A 19,721-nucleotide genomic window follows, 5' to 3' on the forward strand; every position below is an offset into this window, starting at 1 on the left:
TCATTATTGCTAGGGCAGAAGCGTATTCAGGTGGCCCAAGTCGCACAAGTTTCCTCCACATTATCGGAGTGCATGGTACCAGGTCTGGATTCCTAGTTGTTGTGTCATCTGAGAAAATGAGCTCTGCGACCGCCATCTCTCTCAGGCGTTGGATCCCCTATTCTATGGTCTTCCACCGTGTCTGCTGCATATAGAGATCATCCGTACACAGGTACCGTTCTGCTACGCTTCTTAGGACCCGTTCCCAGAGGCTGTGAGGGTTAGCCCCCCTCATCACACCTTGATCGATGGCAGGATCATGTGACAGGGATCCCAAATGCCTCACTTCAGTACCATCCAAAATCGTAACCTCCCCTGCAGCATCCCAAAGGCGGACTAACCAACTAATAATAGATTCGTCAGGTTGTCGGCTGTAATCCTTTCTTAGGCCTCTGAGGTCCTTCAGAGAAAAGGAGTCAATATTGGCTCCAGATTCTGTGCCCCTTGATGTGGCCTCTGATTTTGGTGAGGGTCCTTCTTCTGCATCATCGTCATCATCCTCCACCTTCCGATCGGTCTTGCCTTTACACTTTCCACCTCTTGTATTAGCTGCAACAGCCATGGTTTGGGGCCTATTGTCTGATTCAGCTGCTAGCCTGGAGCCTGGGATGTTAGCTGCAGCCTGAGTCACTGGGATAGTAACTAACTTATCTCCCTGTTCCCTTTCTGCTATCTGCTGCTCCACAGTATCTAGCAGAGTATGGTAAACAAACGCCAAGGCCCAGCTCACTGCAGTAATCCTTTCTTCCTTAGTATTACCATGGCACTTCTCCCTCAAATACTTTGCCAGCTCGACTGGATTCTGAATTTGATCAGATGGAAAGTCCCAGTCTATAGGATCAGAAAATTCCTTTAAAGTCTGGCCCATATCCTCCCATTTCCCACTCCAGTCAAGATTTTTCCTGCTTTGTTTTACTCCTGAATCAGGAGTCTCTCTAACCCCTCTAGAAATCTCAGCTTACATTTTATATACACTCCAGACAGTATAGACAAGGCTTAATAAATTAAATGCCAGAAAGATGGTTTCTTTCAAACTCAGGGGAAAGTCAGTATTTTCTAATAGAGATGTCAACAATTTGTAGGAGAAGAAGGAAGACAAAGGCTGAAAAGCCCCTTCCTCTTCTTCTCCCCAAACAAACTGAGTACACAGCCATGACAACAATCCATACATTCCTGAAATAAAGTCCAGCATTGTTATCCGACACATCATCACACATAAGGCCAGCACAATGATTATTCTGGTTAGTGCCCCCCGCTTACAAAAGCTACTTATTAGGGACAACATCAGAGCTATTTTGGGGTAAGGAAATAACCCTAGGGACCACAAAGGTATTAAAACTTCAAAAGCCCCTAGGGACCAGAAAAACCGGCAAGCTTCCACTCCAAATGACATTATGAATCACCAATATGCCCACAAAACAACCAAAACCAAAATATTATTGTTATAGGTTTTTTTCCCACTCTTTTTGGCCTCCGACTTTCCCGGCCAACGCACCAAAAAGTATACTGTCCTAGTTTAGGACAAATTAGGGGGAAATCTCAAAAAGGGAGCCCCCCCCCAAACAGAACAAACCTCCAACCACCCCTCCCCCAACACCGGGTTCGGGAAGGAATTCCTCGGAGGAGCAAAGTGGAAAACAAAACCTATTTATTTACAAATAACAAAAAGAACACTCCCCAACACAAGAAAAGAAAAGGGACCAGACTGTGTTGTGAGGGCGCCGAGCTTCTGTCGCAGGCTTCGGGTGTCCTGGAGCTCTCAGGCCAGATCCGGAGCCGGTCCAGTATCTTCAGGGGAGGGTAAGAAAGAGAGAACAAAAGAAAAGGGAAAAAAAGAAAAAAAACCAGCGCAAAAAAAAAGCAGAAAGCAAGCAAGCAAGCAAGTGGCTAGCCAAGCCAAGCAGCAAAAGCCCAAAGCAAAAGTGCCTGGGCACACCCCACACCCCCCCCCCCCCTTCCCCATCCGGCCACAGCAAGATGACCGGGGTGGGGGGGGTGGAAGGCACAGCTGCCAGACACAACACACGATATGGGGATAAAGGCTGAAGGCTGTCACCCCACGACAACTTTTTACTAACAACTTAAATACCACTTTTCTTTCAACTACTTACACCCAAAAAAACCCCTTTTTCTCACACTGCTTGTCAATACAATCCACCTCCCTCCAAGGAGATATGGTAAGGCTTAAAATGCACAATCGACATTACCTATACTTGCATTCATCTACATTCACTCACTTTTATTTCTCATTCACTTTCACATATTCCTTCACACTCTCAAGACAGAAAGTGGATCCTTATTGCTAGAAAATCACAGGTCCTTGTGGCCCCCTCTTTCGCTCTGGGGTTGACCTCCAGGTCTCAGTGTCACCAGGCCCCCGAGAAGGGCCTGACTCTGCTGCCTCTGGCGTCCGTTCCCCTGTGAGGCTGTCTGCATGTCCTTCACACTCTTCAGCTACGGCCCCCTCACACACCCAGGGAACGCCAGCTTGGTTCGCAGGTCACTCACTCCTCTTCGGCCCAGAAGCCCCCACCTACCCGGGAGCTACAGCCTGGTGTGCAGGTCACTCACTCCTCTTTCCACTGCCTCCCCCTTCCCACCTGCCTGGGAAGTTGAGGCTGACTTTGTGTGGGTCTCACTCACACACACCACAAAACAACAATAAGGTACCTTTTACTTTCACATCACCTATTACAAGTTTAGGTGTTACTGGCCAGTCTCGGTGCTATTGGATATCCCTCAACCCAGCTGTGTTATCCAAGCCAAAATGCTCTTGGGCAATTTTTCCCTCAATCCTGCCATGTTGTCCAACCACAGATGCTCTCGGGTAGTTTTCCCTCAGTCCTGCCATGTTGTCCAACCCCAGATGCTCTTGGGTATTTTTCCCTAAATTCAGCTGTGTTGTTCAACCCCAGATGCTCTTGGGCATTTTCTGTCCCTCAACCCAGCGGTGTGGTACAACTACAGATGCTCTTGGGCATTTAATTTGTTTTGCTGTGTTGTCCAACCCTGGATGTTCTTGGGCATTTTTTATCCCTCAATCTGGCTGTGTTGTTCAACCCTGGATCTTGTTGGGCAAAAATTTTTCCCTCAGTCTAGCTGTGTTGTCCAACCCCGGATGCTGTTGGGTAAAATTTTAATCCCTCAATCTAGTTGTGTTGTCCCACCCTGAGTGTTCTTGGGCATATCCTCACTCCGACAGAATTCTGCTCAACCCTGCTCTTGGATGCTCTTAGAATATAAATCCCTCAACCCAGCAGGTTTTAGGGGCCCCTCCTGTCCCGTTTCCTAGTGGATTGGGTGAGGAAACCTTGCTCCCTACCTCCGAGGGGTCCAACCCCTCCCTGAGACCCAGTCCCAGTCACCCCGGGGGGTTCTTTCACTCTCTTATCACTCGCTTTGTCTCTTTACTGGCCGTTTTTCTCGCGAAAAGAGGAAAACGCAGCATGGGAGACTCCTCACTCACTTGGCAGGTCTGGGACAACCAGCCTGCCTCTCATTCACACACATTCATCCCCTCCCTGTACCTGCCCCCCGCCCGAGAAATACTTACCAATCCTTTTTCCTTCCCGGGTTCTTCGTGCGCACTACTACACTTAGGGGACCAATTACCGCAGTTGTAGGGAGCCTTTTTTTTCCTTCTCTCTGTTATATTGCCTCCTTTTGTCCACAGATCGTAACCTGCGTCTGTCGGTCACTTCAGGGGAAACAAAGCGAGGCTGCCAAATAGGGCAGGGCGTGCCTTCCCCACTCTGACTCTCCTAAAGCACAGGCAGCGAGGTGTTAGCAACCATCCTCTGCTACCAAATTGTGAAGAACGCCAATCGGTTGTTTTCAAAATTTAAAAGTAAAAAATATGGTTATAAAAATAGTAACACAATTAGAGTAATAGCAATTTGGACAAATTGAATTAGGACAATACGAGATAATAAAAACAAAGAATTATGGACGTCCGGGTACCTTTTTCTGGGCATCACGAGCCCAAAAAAGACCCCTGCTAACAAAGGACTAACCATTAAGAACAATAGCCCGTTGCATATTCATACACTTCATACATGATGCATAAATTCCATTCAAACACAGGATTCTGTCTGGTCAGTGTCAGCTTCTTCCTTCTAATCCTAACAGCGCCTCCAAGGTGGGAAGAAGTTCATTTCTTCTGATAAGAAGGCAATAAATTCCCTTTCTCTGAAAGATTTAGGTGTCCTGTGGCTGCTATCTCGCTGCAAGCCCTTTCTGTTAAACAAAGCATCTTACATAGCATAGTTTCTGTTTTAACAATTTTTATAACCTAAAACTATATTTAACATAGTACTTAAGAGAATTAATACAGCATTTCTTTCTAACACAACACATATAATATTCATTTTAATATTTGCAAAAAGCCAATCATAAAATACATGCATTTTTCACAGGGGGGTTTCAGGTAGCTCTGGGGTGAATTTTGGAGGGAAATGGGGGGGTCTGAGAGTCCTGGGGAGTTTTGGGGGTCTTGGGGAGGGTTTGGGGGTCCAGGGTGATTCTAGGCCAACCCTGGGGGACTCTGGGGGGTTTGGGGTTCCTGGAGAGGTCTCGGGGGAGAATTGGGGGTCCCGGGGGGTCCCAGGCCCACCCTGAACCAAGGTCTGGGGGTTTCAGGGGGAGGGGGCACAGCAGGGGTTCCTCCCCCCCTCCCCCCCCCGTTTTTGGAGGGTCTCCCATGGTGCCCCCTCCCCAAAAAGCTCTGAGGGCCCCCTGAAGTGGCTGCTGTTCCACCGGCCGGTGCCCCCTGATCCAGGACAGCCCCACTGAGTCTGGCAGGTTCTGGGGGGATTTGTGGGGATTTTGGGGTTTTGCGAGGCTGTTTGAGAATTTCAGGGTGGCTTTTTTGGGCTTTGGGGGATTTTGTTAGGAATTTAAGGGGAATTATTGGGGGTTTTTGGGAGAATTATTGGGTTTAGAGATGCTTATGTGATTTTGGGGGGTTTTGTTGATTTGGGGGGTTTTGGATTTGGGGTGTTTTGTTGGGGTTGTGGGGGTTTTGGGGGGGAATTTATTGAAATTTTTGGGAGTTTTATAAAATTTTGGTGAGTTCCACTGGGATTTTTGGTGTATCTCTGGAGTTTTTGAGGGTTTTCTTATATTAGTCCAGTCCATTCCAGTATGATCCAAAGATGGCCCCACTGTGCTCCCAGTCCCTGCCAGTAAGAGCCAGTTGTGCTCCACATGGTTCCAGTTGCTCTCTTTCACCCTCATTTGTTCCAGTCCCTCCCATTACACCCTCCCAGTATGTCCCAGTATAGCCCAGTTCCCTCCAGCATGTTCCCAGACACTCCCAGTTGCTCCCAGTTGGGTTTTTTGGGGGATGTTTGGAGAATGAAGCAGTCCAAGGCTGAGCGGAAAAGGCCCCTTGGGGGGACATCGGCGGGTGCTGGTGGCGGCTGCCGGCAGAGGCAGCCTGGAGGAGCAGAGCCCTGTGTGCCGCAGGAGCCCAAAGTGGGGAGCCCAGAAAGGGGGGAGCGCCGCCATGGGCGGGAGCCTCAAGAGCCTGGAGAGGGGCAGGGGGGACTCCTTGGAGCCGCTGCAGCCCCGAGCAGAGAATGAGGGGAGAAGGGAGCCCGGGAGCCCAAACAGCCCCGGCATCCCGAAATGGGGAGAGCGAAGAGGGGGGAGCTTTTGGGATCGCTGGGACTGCCAGCAGCCTTGGCAGGGCGGGCACCGAGGAGAAGGGGGACCCCCAATCTAAGTGTGACCCCCTGCAGCTGGGACAGGGGGGAACCCTTGAACACCCAAGGGGAGGGACCAGGGACAGGGAACTCCTGGGAGGCTTTTCCAGGGCTGAATCTGGGTGTTTGGAAGGTTTTTGTGAAGTACAGATGGCCGGTGACTGGTAGAGATGGACTTGGGCAGAGGGACCTTCAAACTCAATATGCTCATCCCTTGTTTTCCCCAAACCAGGATTTCCCATTGCCAACCCCTGGGAGTCTGTGAGGAAGATGCCCTGGGACACTGAAGCAGGTGAGGAGGAAGTCAGTGCCCCTTTCCCCTCTGTGCTGCTCCGTAGCCCAGCCCAGTATGGCCCTGGCTGCAGCTCAGCCCTGCGGGGAATCTCCTTGCCCTTGCCTGTGGCACAGACGCAAATCCCATCCTGTCCTTGTCCTTCCTCCCCCAGAGCAGGAGCTGAGCATGGAGAGCAGGGGGAACAAATGCCCGCAGCAGAACCTGGTGGAAGAAGCCATTTTGAGCGGCTCCATGGCGCAGGAAGCCAACGGGGAGGAAAAGCGCCGGAGATGCCGCACGAGGAGGGGCTGCAAATGCAGCTGGCAGGGATCTGAGGAGGAAAGAGCCAGCCTGGGCTGGGAAGGCGGCCAGAGATCAAGCCAGAGCTCTGAGCTGGTGCTCCATGAACAGCTCCATGATGGGGAGAAGCCCCACACATGTGTGGAGTGTGGGAAGAGCTTCAGGTGGAACTATAAGCTCATTGAGCACCAGAGGACCCACACTGGGGAATGGCCGTTCGAGTGTGGGGAGTGTGGGATGAGCTTCAGCCGGAGCTCCCACTTGACCAGCCACCAGAGGACCCACACTGGGGAGAGGCCCTACGAGTGTAGGGAGTGTGGACAGAGCTTCAGGCAGAGCTCCAGCCTGATCAGCCACCAGAGAACCCACACTGGGGAACAGCCCCATGAGTGTGGGGAGTGTGGGAAGAGCTTCAGCGGGAGCTCTGACCTGATCAAGCACCAGAGGATCCACACTGGGGAACGACCCTACGAGTATGGGGAATGTGGGAAGAGCTTTAGGGACCATGACACCCTGATCAGGCACCAAAAGATCCACACTAGGGAGAGGCCTTACGAGTGTTCCGAGTGTGGGAATAGATTTTGGTTCAACTCCCATCTCCTCCTGCACAATCTGAGTCACACAGAGGAGAGGGCCCTCTTCTGCCCTGAGTGTGGGAAGGGATTTAAGTACAACTGCCAACTCATCACCCACCGGCGCATCCACACAGGGGAGAGACCCTACAAGTGTAGAGAATGTGGGAAGAGCTTCTCACAGAGCTCTCATTTGACCCGACACCAATACAGCCACCGATAAGGGAAGCCCTGCTAGTGCCCTGAGTGCAGGAAGAGCTTCGTGCTCTGCTCCAGCTCCATCCCCCACTGGAGGAGGCACTTGGGGCACAGCCCTGGTGACCCACTTTCCCTGTGATCCATGTTGGGAACACACCTGGCTTCTTATTCTTTTGGTTTGGCCTTAATTTTCTTGTCTTTTCCATCTCTTTGCAGTCCAAAAGTGAAGAGGGATCAATCTTTCACCTCAAAACCACTCAAATCATACTGAAAACAGGTCAATCTTAACACAAAAGGGCTCAATCCTACCTCAAATTGCTTGTTCCCACCTCAAAATCTCAATCCTATGCCAAACTGACTCCATTCCACAGGTACCAGGGTGAGATGGGGTTGGAAGGAGATGGGAGAAATGGGATCCCAATTTGGGAGCGATAGGATGGGATGGGAGCGTAGGAGCGATTGGACGGGGATTGTGTGGGGCAGGGTGTGTGGGATGTATTTGATAGCAAATAAAACTCTCAGACTTACTGCTTTCTCTCCCGTTCATGTTCAGTCCGTTGCAGTTCTGTTTGCAGAGCGCCCCCTCACAGTTGCCGCCCTTGGCCTGAGCCTGCCCCTTTTCCCTCAGGGTTCCCGCCCTTTCCCTGCCCCCTTTCCCCTCATGGTTCCACCCTTTCCCTGTCCCCTTTCTCCTCACGGTTCCGCCCTTTCCCTGCCCCTTTTCCCCTCATGGTTCCACCCTTTCCCTGTCCCCTTTCCCCTCACGGTTCGACCTTCGGGAACAGGGGAGGAGGAGGAGGAAGAGGCTGAGCGGCAGCAGAAGCAGCTGGAGAAGGGGAGAGGGAACCCTGGAGTCGCCGCAGCCCTGGGAGCATCACCCCCCATCCTGCAGGTGCCCGGGGAAGGGGGAGCTCGGCCCAAACCTGCTGGGGGGTGCCTGGGTTTGGGATTTTTTTCAGGGGAAGTTTGGAGCTGGCAGGGCTCCAAAGCCGAGCCACAGATGGCCCTCGGGGGGACATCCGGGTTCCCCAGGAGGTGTTTTTGGAGGGTCCCAGGGCCAGCAGTGGCTGCTCCCAGTATGAGCCCAGTCCCTCCCAGTCATTCCCTATGATGATGCAATTTGATCCCAGCACAGTCCCAGTTCTTCCCAATTTCATCTAGTGTGTTCCCAGTTCTCCCAGTTGTCCCTAGCATAGTCCTAGGCACTCCCAGTATGATCCCAGTCTCTCCCACCAGGTCCCTAGTCCTTCCCACTTGCCCCCAGCGTGTTTCCAGTTCCCCCAGCACATTCCCAGTGGCTCCTAGTCTGGTCCCAGTCACCACCCATATGGGCTCAGACACTCCCAGTATATCCCAGTTGCCCTGAACATTCTCATAGTCATTGCCAGGCACTCCCAGTTACCTTAGGGTGGTTCACTTGCCCCCTGTTTTATCCCAGTTGCTCCCAGTTCCTCTAATTATGTCCCCTGTTGGCTCCCAGCATGGGCCTGGTAACTCCCAGTAACCCCCAGTCAGGGTCCAATCACACCCACTCTGATCCCAGTATGATTGTAGCCACTCCCAGTATGATCCCAGTCACTTGCAGTCTAATTCCAGTTGCTCTCAGACACTCCCAGTACGATTTCAGTGCCCCCAGTGTTATCCCAGTTGCTCCCTGTCAATGCCAGCATGACCCCAGTAGCCTCCAGTATGATCCTAGTGTCTCCCTGTCTCTCCTAGTTTATCCCAGTTGCTTCCAGCTTGTTCTCAGTCACTCCCACTTCTTCCCAGTTGCTTTCAGCATCATTCCAGTTGCTCCCAGTCAATCCCTCCATCATTCCAGTCCCTCTCAGAGTCATCCCAGTTGGTCCTAGCATGGGCCCAGCTGTTCCCAGTGTGCTTCCATCACTCCCCTATGGTTACAGACACTCCCAGTATGGTCCCAATTGAACTCAGTTGTCCCTGGTATAGTCCCAGTCACTCCCCATATGATCCCAGTCCCTCCCAGCATGGTCTCACTCACTGCCAGTTACCTGCAGTGTGGTCCCAGTTCTCCTCAGCATGGTCCTGGTTGTTCCTGTGTGGTTCCAGTCATCTCAGTATGGTTACATATTGAGAGTTTTTGCAGATTGAGGAGTTTTTGTTAGACAATGCCCATATTCAGCCAAAGCACAATCCAGCCTGCTTGTACTAATGGACAATGGACACATGCACAAACAATGAATAATGGACATATTCAGAAATTGGGTTGGTATATCCTTGAAAGAGATACAAGAAGAAGAGTCATCAGGACTCAGCAAGTTTGTCAGCAAGCTTGGGAAAGTAAGAAAAAAGTAAGTAATGGGTGGGTGTCGTGGGTTGACTAAATGATGCTTTTATCCCCAATTGTCTCATTCTGTTTATGCTGAATAATAAGTTGTACACCTTTAAGACTTGTTCCAGAGAGTGAAGGGGGAGAGAAGAAGAGGCAGGTTTTTTTCAGACACTGCACTCACTTCTCCACATTCCTGCTCTGGACTGTGTTGTCTGTGGATGGACAGACAGCGGGACAGAGCTCTCTTTTGCTTTTAGTTAGTTTAGCTAGCTGAGGCAAAGGAGACAAAGAAGTTCCCTGGACTGTGGGTTTTTTCCCCTTTTCTTTGGAGCTGTTCAAACCTGCTCTGGACTGAACACCAGAAGAGCACCAGCAGCTACATCTGTGGCCACTGGGCCAGGCCTGGCCTGCGACATTTCCAGCACCAGAGGGACTGATCAGAGACTTAGTGAGCTGAGCTGCAACCCAGGGAGGGGACTTTCTCAGTTTCTCAGTCATCTCTTTTGGAGCGGCAAGGGGTTTTATTGTTTAATAAACAGGTTTTTCCACCTTTCTCCAAGGAGGTATTTTCTCCAGGACCGGTTGGGGGAAGGGGCTGATTTAATCTGCTTTGCTACTGGAGCCCCTTTGGGATTCTCTTCCAAATTTGCTCTGAACCAGGACAAATACATCTATTGGTGCCCAATGCATGGCTCAAGAAGGTGGAAAAAAGCTCTATTGATTGTATGTTGGTTGTGCTCACTCTCTAGTGAGTTAAAGCAGTCAGTAGCCATGTTGCTTGAATTCCTAATGTCTCTTGGGGTGGAGGCCTTCACGTGGTTCTGGTCTCTAGAGCTTTTTGAGGTTTCAATACCTTTCTGGTCACTAGGATTATTGTCCATAACCCATAATTTTTATGGTAGTGCGGCACGGATTGGAATAGCTGTTGTGCAGGCCTTGGTGATAATGATTTATAGGGCATTTACAAAGATACTGGAGTCTGTTTATGATATTTATGGTTTATGGTTTCTTCGTCCTACCCTGCATCCCAGTTCCAGTAGTATGTTTTGGGAATTTATTAGTAATTGCACCCAGTTTGTTAGAGGAGGAGCAGGGAATGAGGCTTTCCAGCCTTTCCTTTCCTTCTTCTCCTTTGAATCTGTTATGCCACTTTTTGAGAATGTTCAGTTTCCCCTGAATGTTAAAGAGACCATCTTTCTGGTATTTAATCTGGTATTTAATCAAGCTTCCTCTATATGGTCTGCAGCTTCTCTAGAATGAGGACTGAGATATCCAGAGGAGTTGGTGAGACCCTTGTCCCAGAAGCAGATGCAGGCGTGAAAAATCCTAAGTGGTGTGGAGAATGGGAAAATACAGGCTAAACCCTGAAGGAATATTCTGATCCTGTAGACTGGGATTTTCCACGGGAACAAATTCAGAACCCAGCTGAGGTGGGGAAATACCTAAAAACAAAGTGCCATGATCATTCTAAAGAGAAAAGGCTCATTGCAATAAGCTGGGCCCTGGCCTATGCTTATCCCATTCTGTTAGATACTGTTGGGTAGCAGACAGAGGCAGGGGGGCAGGGAGATAAATCAGCTATCCCAGTCAGGCTACAGCCAACAGCCCAGGTTCAAAGCCAGCAGCTAAACCAGATAGTGAGCCTAAGCCAGCAGCTAAACCAGACAATAAGCCTCAACCAATGGCTGTTGCTACCAGCACTAGAAGTGGGAAATGCATGGACAAGACTGATCGACCAGTGGATGATGATGATGATGATGATGCAGCAGGAGAAGGACCCTCAATGCCTCCTGACATAAAATCAGGAGTCAAACCAGCAGGCGCAAGATCAGAAGCCAATATTGAGTCCTTTTCTCTGAAGGACCTTTGTGGCCTACAGAAGGATTACACCTAATGACCTGATGAATCCATAATTAGTTGGCTGGTCCGTCTCTGGGATGCTGCAGGTGAGGCTACAATTCTGGATGGCACTGAAGCAAGGTATTTGGGATCCCTGTCACAGGATCCTGTCATCGACCAAGGAATGATGATGGGGACTACTCCACACAGTCTCTGGGCACGGGTCTTGGAAAATGTAGCACAAAGATACCTGTGCAGATGATCTCTATATGCAACAAACCCAGTGGAAGACCATAAAGCAAGGGATCCAACACCTGAGAGAAATGGCAGTGGCAAAGATTATCTTCTCAGATGATGTAACAACTAGGAACCCAGACTTGGTACCATGCACGTCTGTGATGTGGCGGAAACTTGTATGACTTGTGCCACATGAATATGCTTCTGCCTTAGCCATAATGAAGTGGGATGAGAGGGATGAGACTGTGCTGGATATGGCAATGAAGCTCTGAGCATATGTAGATGCTGTGCATGGCCCAACACATGCCAGAATTGCAGCAGTAGAAACATGTCTGCAGAAATTAGAGGACAAGATAGAGGAGAATCATAAGAAGTTCAGAGAGGAGATTAAAGAAGACCTTCTCCAAATCTCAGCAGTACAGATCAGAGGTTCTGGTAGCCAACACAGATGTTACCCCGATGGCAAGAGAAGATACACCCCACGAGCTGAGCTGTGGTTCTACCTGCGTGATTGTGGAGAAAACATGAAGAAATGGGATGGAAAATCTACTGCTGCTCTGGCACAACGGGTGCATGAACTGAAGGAAGCCACCAGAAGGAAAGCAGCTCCAGTTGCCCATAGCCGAACTGCCAGGTATGATGATGATGATGACATGTCCGATCCCCTTGAAGGAACATCCAAGACATATGCCCAGGGAAAGAAAGATAAGAAGGCTTAGAGGGGCCCCGCCTCTAGCCAGGTAGAGGCCAGGGAAAACCGTGTTTTCTGGTCTGAGTGGATTCGTTGGCCTGGCACGGAACCACAAGAGTACAAAGCTTTGGTCGATACTGCTGTGCAATGCACATTAATCCCATCGAGACATGTGGAGACAGAGTCTGTTTCTATTGCTGGTGTGACAGGGGGATCCCAGGATTTCACTTTGGTGGAAGCTGATGTGAGCCTGACTGGGAATGAGTGGAAGAAACATCCTATTGTGACTGGCCCAGAGGCCCCATGTATTTTGGGCATAGACTTCCTCCGAAGTGGGTATTTCAAAGACCCAAAACGACTCAAGTGGGCATTTGGGATAGCAGCTGTAGTGACAGAGGGCATGCAGCAACTGAACACCTTGCCTGGACTGTCTGAGAATCCATCTGCAGTAGGAGTCCTGACGGGAGAAGAGCAATAGGTGCCAATTGCCACTTCCATAGTGCATCGACGACAGTACAAGAACCACTCGAGATGCTGTGATGCCCATCCATAAGATGATCCAAGAGCTGGAGAGCCAAGGAGTGGTCAGCAAAACTCACTCACCCTTCAACAGCCCCGCTTGGCCTGTGCACAGGTCTGACAGAGAATGGAGGTTGACTGTGGACTATTGTGGCTTGAATGAAGTGACTCCACCGCTGAGCGCTGCTGTGCTGGACATGCTGGAACTCCAGTACGAGCTGGAGTCCAAGGCAGCAAAGTGGTACTCCACTGCTGACATTGCTAATGCGTTTGTCTCCATTCCTCTGGCAGCAGAATGCAGGCCTCAGTTTGCTTTCACCTGGAGGGGCGTGCAGTGCACCTGAAACCAACTGCCCCAGGGGTGGAAGCACAGCCCCACCATCTGCCATGGACTGATCCAGGCTGCACTGGAAAAGGGTGAGGCTCCAGAACACCTGCAGTACATGGATGACATCATTGTGTGGGGGAACACAGCAATGGAAGTATTTGAGAAAGGAGAGAGGATCATCAGGATTCTGCTAGAAGCCGGCTTTGCCATCAAGAAGAGAAAAGTCAAGGGATCTGCTCAAGAAATCCAGTTCCTGGGAGTGAAGTGCCAAGACAGACGGCATGAGATTCCCACTGAGGTCATCAACAAGATCACAGCTATGTCCCCACCAACTAGCAATAAGGAAACGGAAGCTTTCCTGGGTGCCATAGGTTTTTGGAGGATGCTCATTCCCGAATACAGTCAGATCATGAGCCCTCTCTACCTGGTTACCTGCAAGAAGAATGAGTTCCACTGGGGCCCTGAACAACAACAAGCCTTTGCCCAGATCAAGCAGATCGCTCATGCAGTAGCCCTTGGCCCGGCCAGGACAGGACCAGAGGTAAAGAATATGCTCTACTCTGCAGCAGGGAACCATGGCTTGTCCTGGAGCCTTTGGCAGAAGATGCCTGGGGAGACTCGAGGCTGACCACTGGGATTTTGGAGTTGAAGCTACAGAGGGTCCAAAGCCAACTACACTTCCACAGAGAAGGAAATCTTGGCTGCCTATGAAGGAGTCCAGGCTGCCTCAGAGGTGACTGGCACGGAAGCACAACTCCTCCTGGCACCCCGACTACCGGTGCTGGGGTGCATGTTCAAAGGCAAGGTTCCTTCCACCCACCACGCCATTGATGCTACATGGAGTAAATGGATTGCTCTGATCACACAGCGTGCCCGTATAGGTGAACTGAATCACCCTGGGATTTTGGAGATAATTACAAACTGGCCAGAAGGTGAGAACTTTGGTCGGAATGATGAAGAGGAACAAGAACCAGTGACACGTGCGTAAAAGGCTCCTCCCTATAACCAACTGCCCCCAGAAGAAACACGCTACGCTCTTTTCACTGACGGTTCCTGTCACATCGTAGGGATGAACCAGAAGTGGAAAGCAGCCGTATGGAGCCCCACACAACAGGTTGGACAAGCTACTGAAGGAGAAGGTGGATCAAGTCAACTTGCAGAACTCAAAGCTGTTCAGCTGGCCCTGGACATTGCTGAGAGACAGAAATGGCCAAAGCTCTATCTTTATACTGATTCATGGATGGTAGCCAATGCTCTTTGGGGCTGGCTGGAAAGGTGGAAAAAGGCTAACTGGCAGCTTGGGGGAAAACCGATCTGGGCTGCTGATGAGTGGAAAGACATTGCCTCTCAGTTAGAGAAGCTACCTGTGAAAGTCCACCATGTGGATGCTCATGTCCCCAAGAGTTGGCTAATGAGGAACACTGAAACAACGAGCAGGTAGATCAGGCAGCAAAAATGGAGGTGTCAAAGATAAGACTTAGACTGGCAACATAAGGGGGAGTTGTTCTTAGGTTGATGGGCCAATGATGCCTCAGCCATCAGGGCAGAGATGCCACCTAAAAGTGAGCATGAGACCGAGGGGTGGATTTAACCATGGACAGTATTTCTCAGGTCATCCATGACTGTGAGATGTGTGTGGCCATCAAACAGGGCAAGTGAGTAAAGCCCCTGTGGTATGGTGGGCGGTGGTCCAAGTACAAGTATGGGGAAACCTGGCAGATTGACTACATCACACTGCCCCAGACACGCCAAGGCAAGCGCTACGTTCTGACCATGGTGGAAGCCACCACTGGATGGGTGGAGACCTACCCTGTGCCTCACGCCACTGCTCGGAACACCATCCTGGGCCTGGAAAAGCAAATCCTGTGGAGACATGGCACCCCTGAGAGAACTGAGTCAGACAATGAGACCCATTTCAAGAATGGCCTTATCAACACCTGGGCCAGGGAACATGGTATTAAATGGATATATCATATTCCTTATCATGCACCAGCTGCCGGAGAAAGTTGAATGATGCAATGGACTACTTAAAACAACCCTGAAGGCACTCGGCGGGGGGGACTTTTAGAAATTGGGAAATGAACCTAGCAAAAGCCACCTGGTTGGTCAACACCAGAGGGTCCATAAATAGAGCTGGTCCTGCCCAGTCTGAACCCCTGCACACAGTGGGTGGAGATAAAGTCCCTGTTGTACACGTGAAAGGTATTTTAGGAAAAACTGTTTGGATTACTCCCACTTCAGGCAAAGACAAACCCATGCATGGAATTGTTTTTGCTCAAGGACCTGTTTGCACTTGGTGGGTAATGCAGAAAGATGGAGAAAGCCGTTGTGTGCCACAGGGAAACGTAGTCTTAAGTGAGAACTGTGTGTAAGGTTTCATTGTGATGCAGATGGAAATAGAATAAGGGGTGGATAATGTTCCAGATTGCAAGGCAAGATGTATTCTATTACCATCTGTATGGCAGCTGTCTTTTGTCAAGTGGGCAGTTTGCCTTATCTCTCTTTCTGAGCACTCACTCCCACTCCTCCCTCGAGAGGAGACATCTGCTGAGAACAGGCTATTGAATGTCACTGCATGACAACAGGCTATTGAATGTCACTGCGTGACTGATAAGAACTATAACATCCCACTGTGAGATGCTCTGCCCAGAGGGAGGAGCCAAGCATTGCTACCCAGATATAATCCAGAGGTTTTGAGACACCAGCACGGCTTTCTCCACTGGATTCCCCAGAGGAACAGCAGCTCTCTCTTCTTCTACTGGATCTTCAGAGGAAGAATACATCCTTCTCTACAGATCCCCCTTGCTCCAACAGAACCACACCTGACACTTCAGGAGGGCTGCAGCCACATTTCCAATTGGATTGCCACCAACTCCCCACAGGGTGTCAGCTTGGGTTCTGACTCTGTCAGTGTTGTTCTAGTGTAACGCATTGTTTATTTTATCCATTTTTTTTCCTTACCTATTAAAGAACTGTTATTTCCTGCTCCCATATTTTTGCCTGAGAGTCCCTTAATTTAAAATTTATAGCAATTGAGAGGGGTGGGGAGGGTTTACATTCTCCATTTCAGGGGTGGCTCCTGCCTTCCTTAGCAGACTCCTGTCTTTCCAAACCAAGACAAAAACCTTTGACTATACAGGATCTTTTGGATCCATTGTCCCTCAAACAGGTCAGTGTGTGACCCCGTAGTAATGCCAAGTTACAAAGAGCAGCACAAATGACACAAAGAATACATGGCCAAAGAGGAAGAGGAGAGGCCCAATGAGAAAAGGATGTGGTGAGACACTGGCACATCGAGTGAGCTGCACTCCCATAATCTCTAGGCTAGCAGGTCCTGGTCTCACATTCTTCTCTTAGTTTATTAAAATTTCATTCATTTATTTATTTATTTAATTTTTTTATCCTAAAAAATATATACAATTAAAAATATGTCATCAAATTTTAAAGATACAATCAAAATACTTTAATTCATAACTACATCTAAAGATCAGAACATATGTACAGCTGTAACTATGAAGCCTAACACATTAATCCTATTCTTCAAACACTCTCCATACAGGTGGCAGCTTCTTCCTGAGCTTGGAGGACAGAGAGCTCTTCTGGATGGGAGGCGAGGACTTTGTGGGTGAGGGAACATCTGAATTGTCCTGAGAAAACTTCTCGGTAAGACTGTAACCAGTCAGATCTGCAAAGTGGAGACACAAAGTTAAACAGAGGCCTCCATGCAAATGTAAAGCAGCCAAAGCTCCCTATTTAATGGGACACATTTCCTGGAAATGTCTAAACAGCTGCACAGGGAAACATGCTCCTGCTGGCAGACACTGAGGCAGGCCAGGGCACAACCCTGAGCCACTTGCCCAGAGCTGGCACAGGCACAGCCTGGCCTCTGGGCTGCCCTGGGACAGCAGGGAGCCCAGAGCCCTGTGCTCTCCAGGAATGGCTCAGCTGCACATGCACCCTCCTGCTCCTCTGCCTGCCCCACAGCTCAGCAGCCCCACAGCTCCAGGGGCACTGGCAGCAGCACAGCTCATTGCAGGGGCACATGCAGGGCACAGCTGTTCCCTGGCAATGTGCACAGCCTCTCTGGGCTGCCACAAGACCCTTCCTCCCAGCAGAGATTGGCCCAGCTCCCCCCTCACCTCTGTGTGAGGCTGAGCCCTGACTGCCCTTCACCTTGTCCTCCATCTGGAGCTGCTTCATGCCCCCCATGCCATGACCAGGAAGGGCAATGGAGAGAGTGGGAGCAGATGCACACCCTTCCTTAGGATTTAGTCATTTTTGGAACAGCTCAAAAGGCAAATTCAGAGATGTCCGACTCAGCGCTTCCTCAGCTTCCTGGGGAACATCTTGCCTTCACCAGCCCAACAGTTTGGAGAGGTTTTGCTGTACATGTGGAGGCTTGCTGGCAGCACATTTCTTCAGCTGGGTGCCCATCACCTTGAAGAGGGCAGAGGCGAGCTTGGTTGCCACGGTGCGGACGTTGGCGCTCCGCACAGGCAGCGCCTTGTTCCCCAGGAAGGACCAGAGCACGGGCAGGGCGTCGCGCTGGATGACTTCAGGGCTCCTGGCATGAACCCCCTGCACAAGCACTGCCGGGACAGAGACACAGCTCCTTACCCACCAGCCTCCATGCAAACAAGGATCTACCTCTGCTTTTGCTTCTTGCAAGCCTCTCTGGCCAAGATCAGCAAAATAGCACCCACAGCCCCTTGGTCCAGAAAAGGGTAAAGCAGCTGAGCATCCTGGAAACAGAACCACCAACCCCGCAGGACTAATTGCTCCAACCACCACCTTGTCCCTGTGGCAGACTTCCTACCTTTACTAAATTATTTCACAATCTCTTTCTGTATGAACAATGAATGAAATGTCCAACTGCCTTTTATTTCCATTAAGAAGTTGTCTAAACCCACACTTGAAGATTTGGAAATGCACCATAGCAAGGAAATTGAGAGATTTCTAATAAAAGGGACGATTCAATTTTTCTAACTTTGATGTCAAGTGCCAAATGTCTAATCTGGCTCTTCCCTTTGCTCAGTGGCACACAGCAAAGGGCAGGATTAGAACACACCTCAAAACTCCAGCCCACCAGAGATGGCTGCTGCGTGACAGTTGGATGAGAAACATCAGTGACCAGCTGGTGTCTTTGGCAGAATGCTTTTGGGGCTTCCAACAAAGAGCTGTTTCAAACCTCAGGGTGTCTTAGGGAATTACCCAGACCCCATTGCTGTGGCATTTGAGCATCTCCACATTTTAATGCCACTTCCCCTCCCAATGGTAATGGCATTTTTTCTTATAATGTCCACTGAAATAGGGGCATAGAGAAAGAAAAATGCTACACAGGGGACTGAAATGTAACCAAAACACGAGTGTTTTCTCAAATTGTCTCTGGAATCTCTCTGCTCATTTTCTGAACTGAACTGTATCAAACACAGACAAAAAGTTACTACCAACAGGCTTCTTGCATGGCAGATTTGGCTGAGAGATCAAAACCTGAAATGCTCTGGAGACCGTTCTTATTTTCTGATCAGACAAAATGTTATCTAGCAGCCATTTACAATTCTGTGGTGAAAGAGACTTCATTTTCTCTATGCTGTTAATCCACCAGCAGTCATCAACATTGAAAGAGCTCCTGCAAGTACCCAAAACCAATTCTGCTAAGCAGGAAAGGGTTATGGTACCCATTTTAAAATGGGAATTCATTTGAGTTTAAATGCAATTAAAGACATCAGTGACTACTGAATGTGAGGAATGTCTGTTCCTATTAAATCTCAGAGAGAACATCTGCTTTTTCTAAAGTAGTCCTAATTTATGGATAATTCCTTTATTTGAAAAAGAGATCAAAAGAACTGTTAAACTAAATTCCCTATTGCTGGAGATCTACTTTATTCAAATGCTCTTTAAAGGGCCTTTGACAGTCCCAATCTCTGAACATGCCCTTTTGAGATTCCGAATGAAGACACAAAGTGTATTAAACCTTGCATTGAAAGATGTTGGCATAATTACAGTGGATTTAGCCCCAGTTAAAGCAAGGCTATCAATCATCTTCTCTACTATATATGGAGATTATCCTTTTTCCATTCCTTTGCTATTGCTGCCATAGCAAGCTCCTCTGAGGAATCAATTATCAGCTGCATTTGTAGCATTTTGGACAGCGCTGACACAGGCAGACACAGTTTGCACACCCTGAAAGGCTCAGTCCAAGGCCACTGTGACAGCATAGGCAGGGAGCCTCAGCACTCTGCTTCTGTCCTGAGCCCCAGAGGCTGCCTTGCACTAAACCCGTGCCTCTGATACCTCTGTTGAGTTTTGGCCTAAGCTGTGACCCCCGCACAGGATCTGCACGGTTCAGCCTCAAAACTTTCCAAGAGAAAAACAAGAATTCTGTGAGGACAAAACAAACCGATGCCCTGAAACAGAATTGGCCACCATTTCCCCTCAAAGATCACAGATGTCCCTTGAGCTTCTGAGAAAGGAGCCAGCTGGGGCATTTTTAGCCCCTCCCTTTGCTGGAGGTGGTTCTGAGATGCCCCAGTGAGAGCTCAGCCCCAAGGCCGAGCGCTGCCCCCATCTCAGATGCTGCCCAGCCCTGCAGCAGCCAGGGAAAACCTGCCAAACCCACCTGCCTTGGCCATGGGGCAGCAGGGACAAGCTCAGCACCTCCTGGTTTGGAGGAGCTGCTCTGCTGTCTGCTCACAGGCATTCCCTGTAAATACTCCCTGGGAAGAG

General features: G+C 49.7%; 1 protein-coding gene across 1 annotated transcript in view; it reads left to right on the top strand.

The window, feature by feature from the left end:
* The first annotated feature begins 6,507 nt into the window (after positions 1–6,507).
* LOC141731340 (uncharacterized) overlaps positions 6,508–19,721 on the top strand; it is an 84,254-nt gene continuing 71,040 nt past the window's right edge. Inside the window, exon 1 of the mRNA XM_074555959.1 lies at positions 6,508–7,075. Within this exon, the coding sequence (XP_074412060.1) occupies positions 6,556–7,075 (520 nt within the window). The 5' untranslated portion in view covers positions 6,508–6,555. The remainder of the gene's footprint in view (positions 7,076–19,721) is intronic.

The sequence above is a fragment of the Zonotrichia albicollis genome, chromosome 20, assembly GCF_047830755.1.
Source record: "Zonotrichia albicollis isolate bZonAlb1 chromosome 20, bZonAlb1.hap1, whole genome shotgun sequence".
NCBI lineage: Eukaryota > Metazoa > Chordata > Aves > Passeriformes > Passerellidae > Zonotrichia > Zonotrichia albicollis.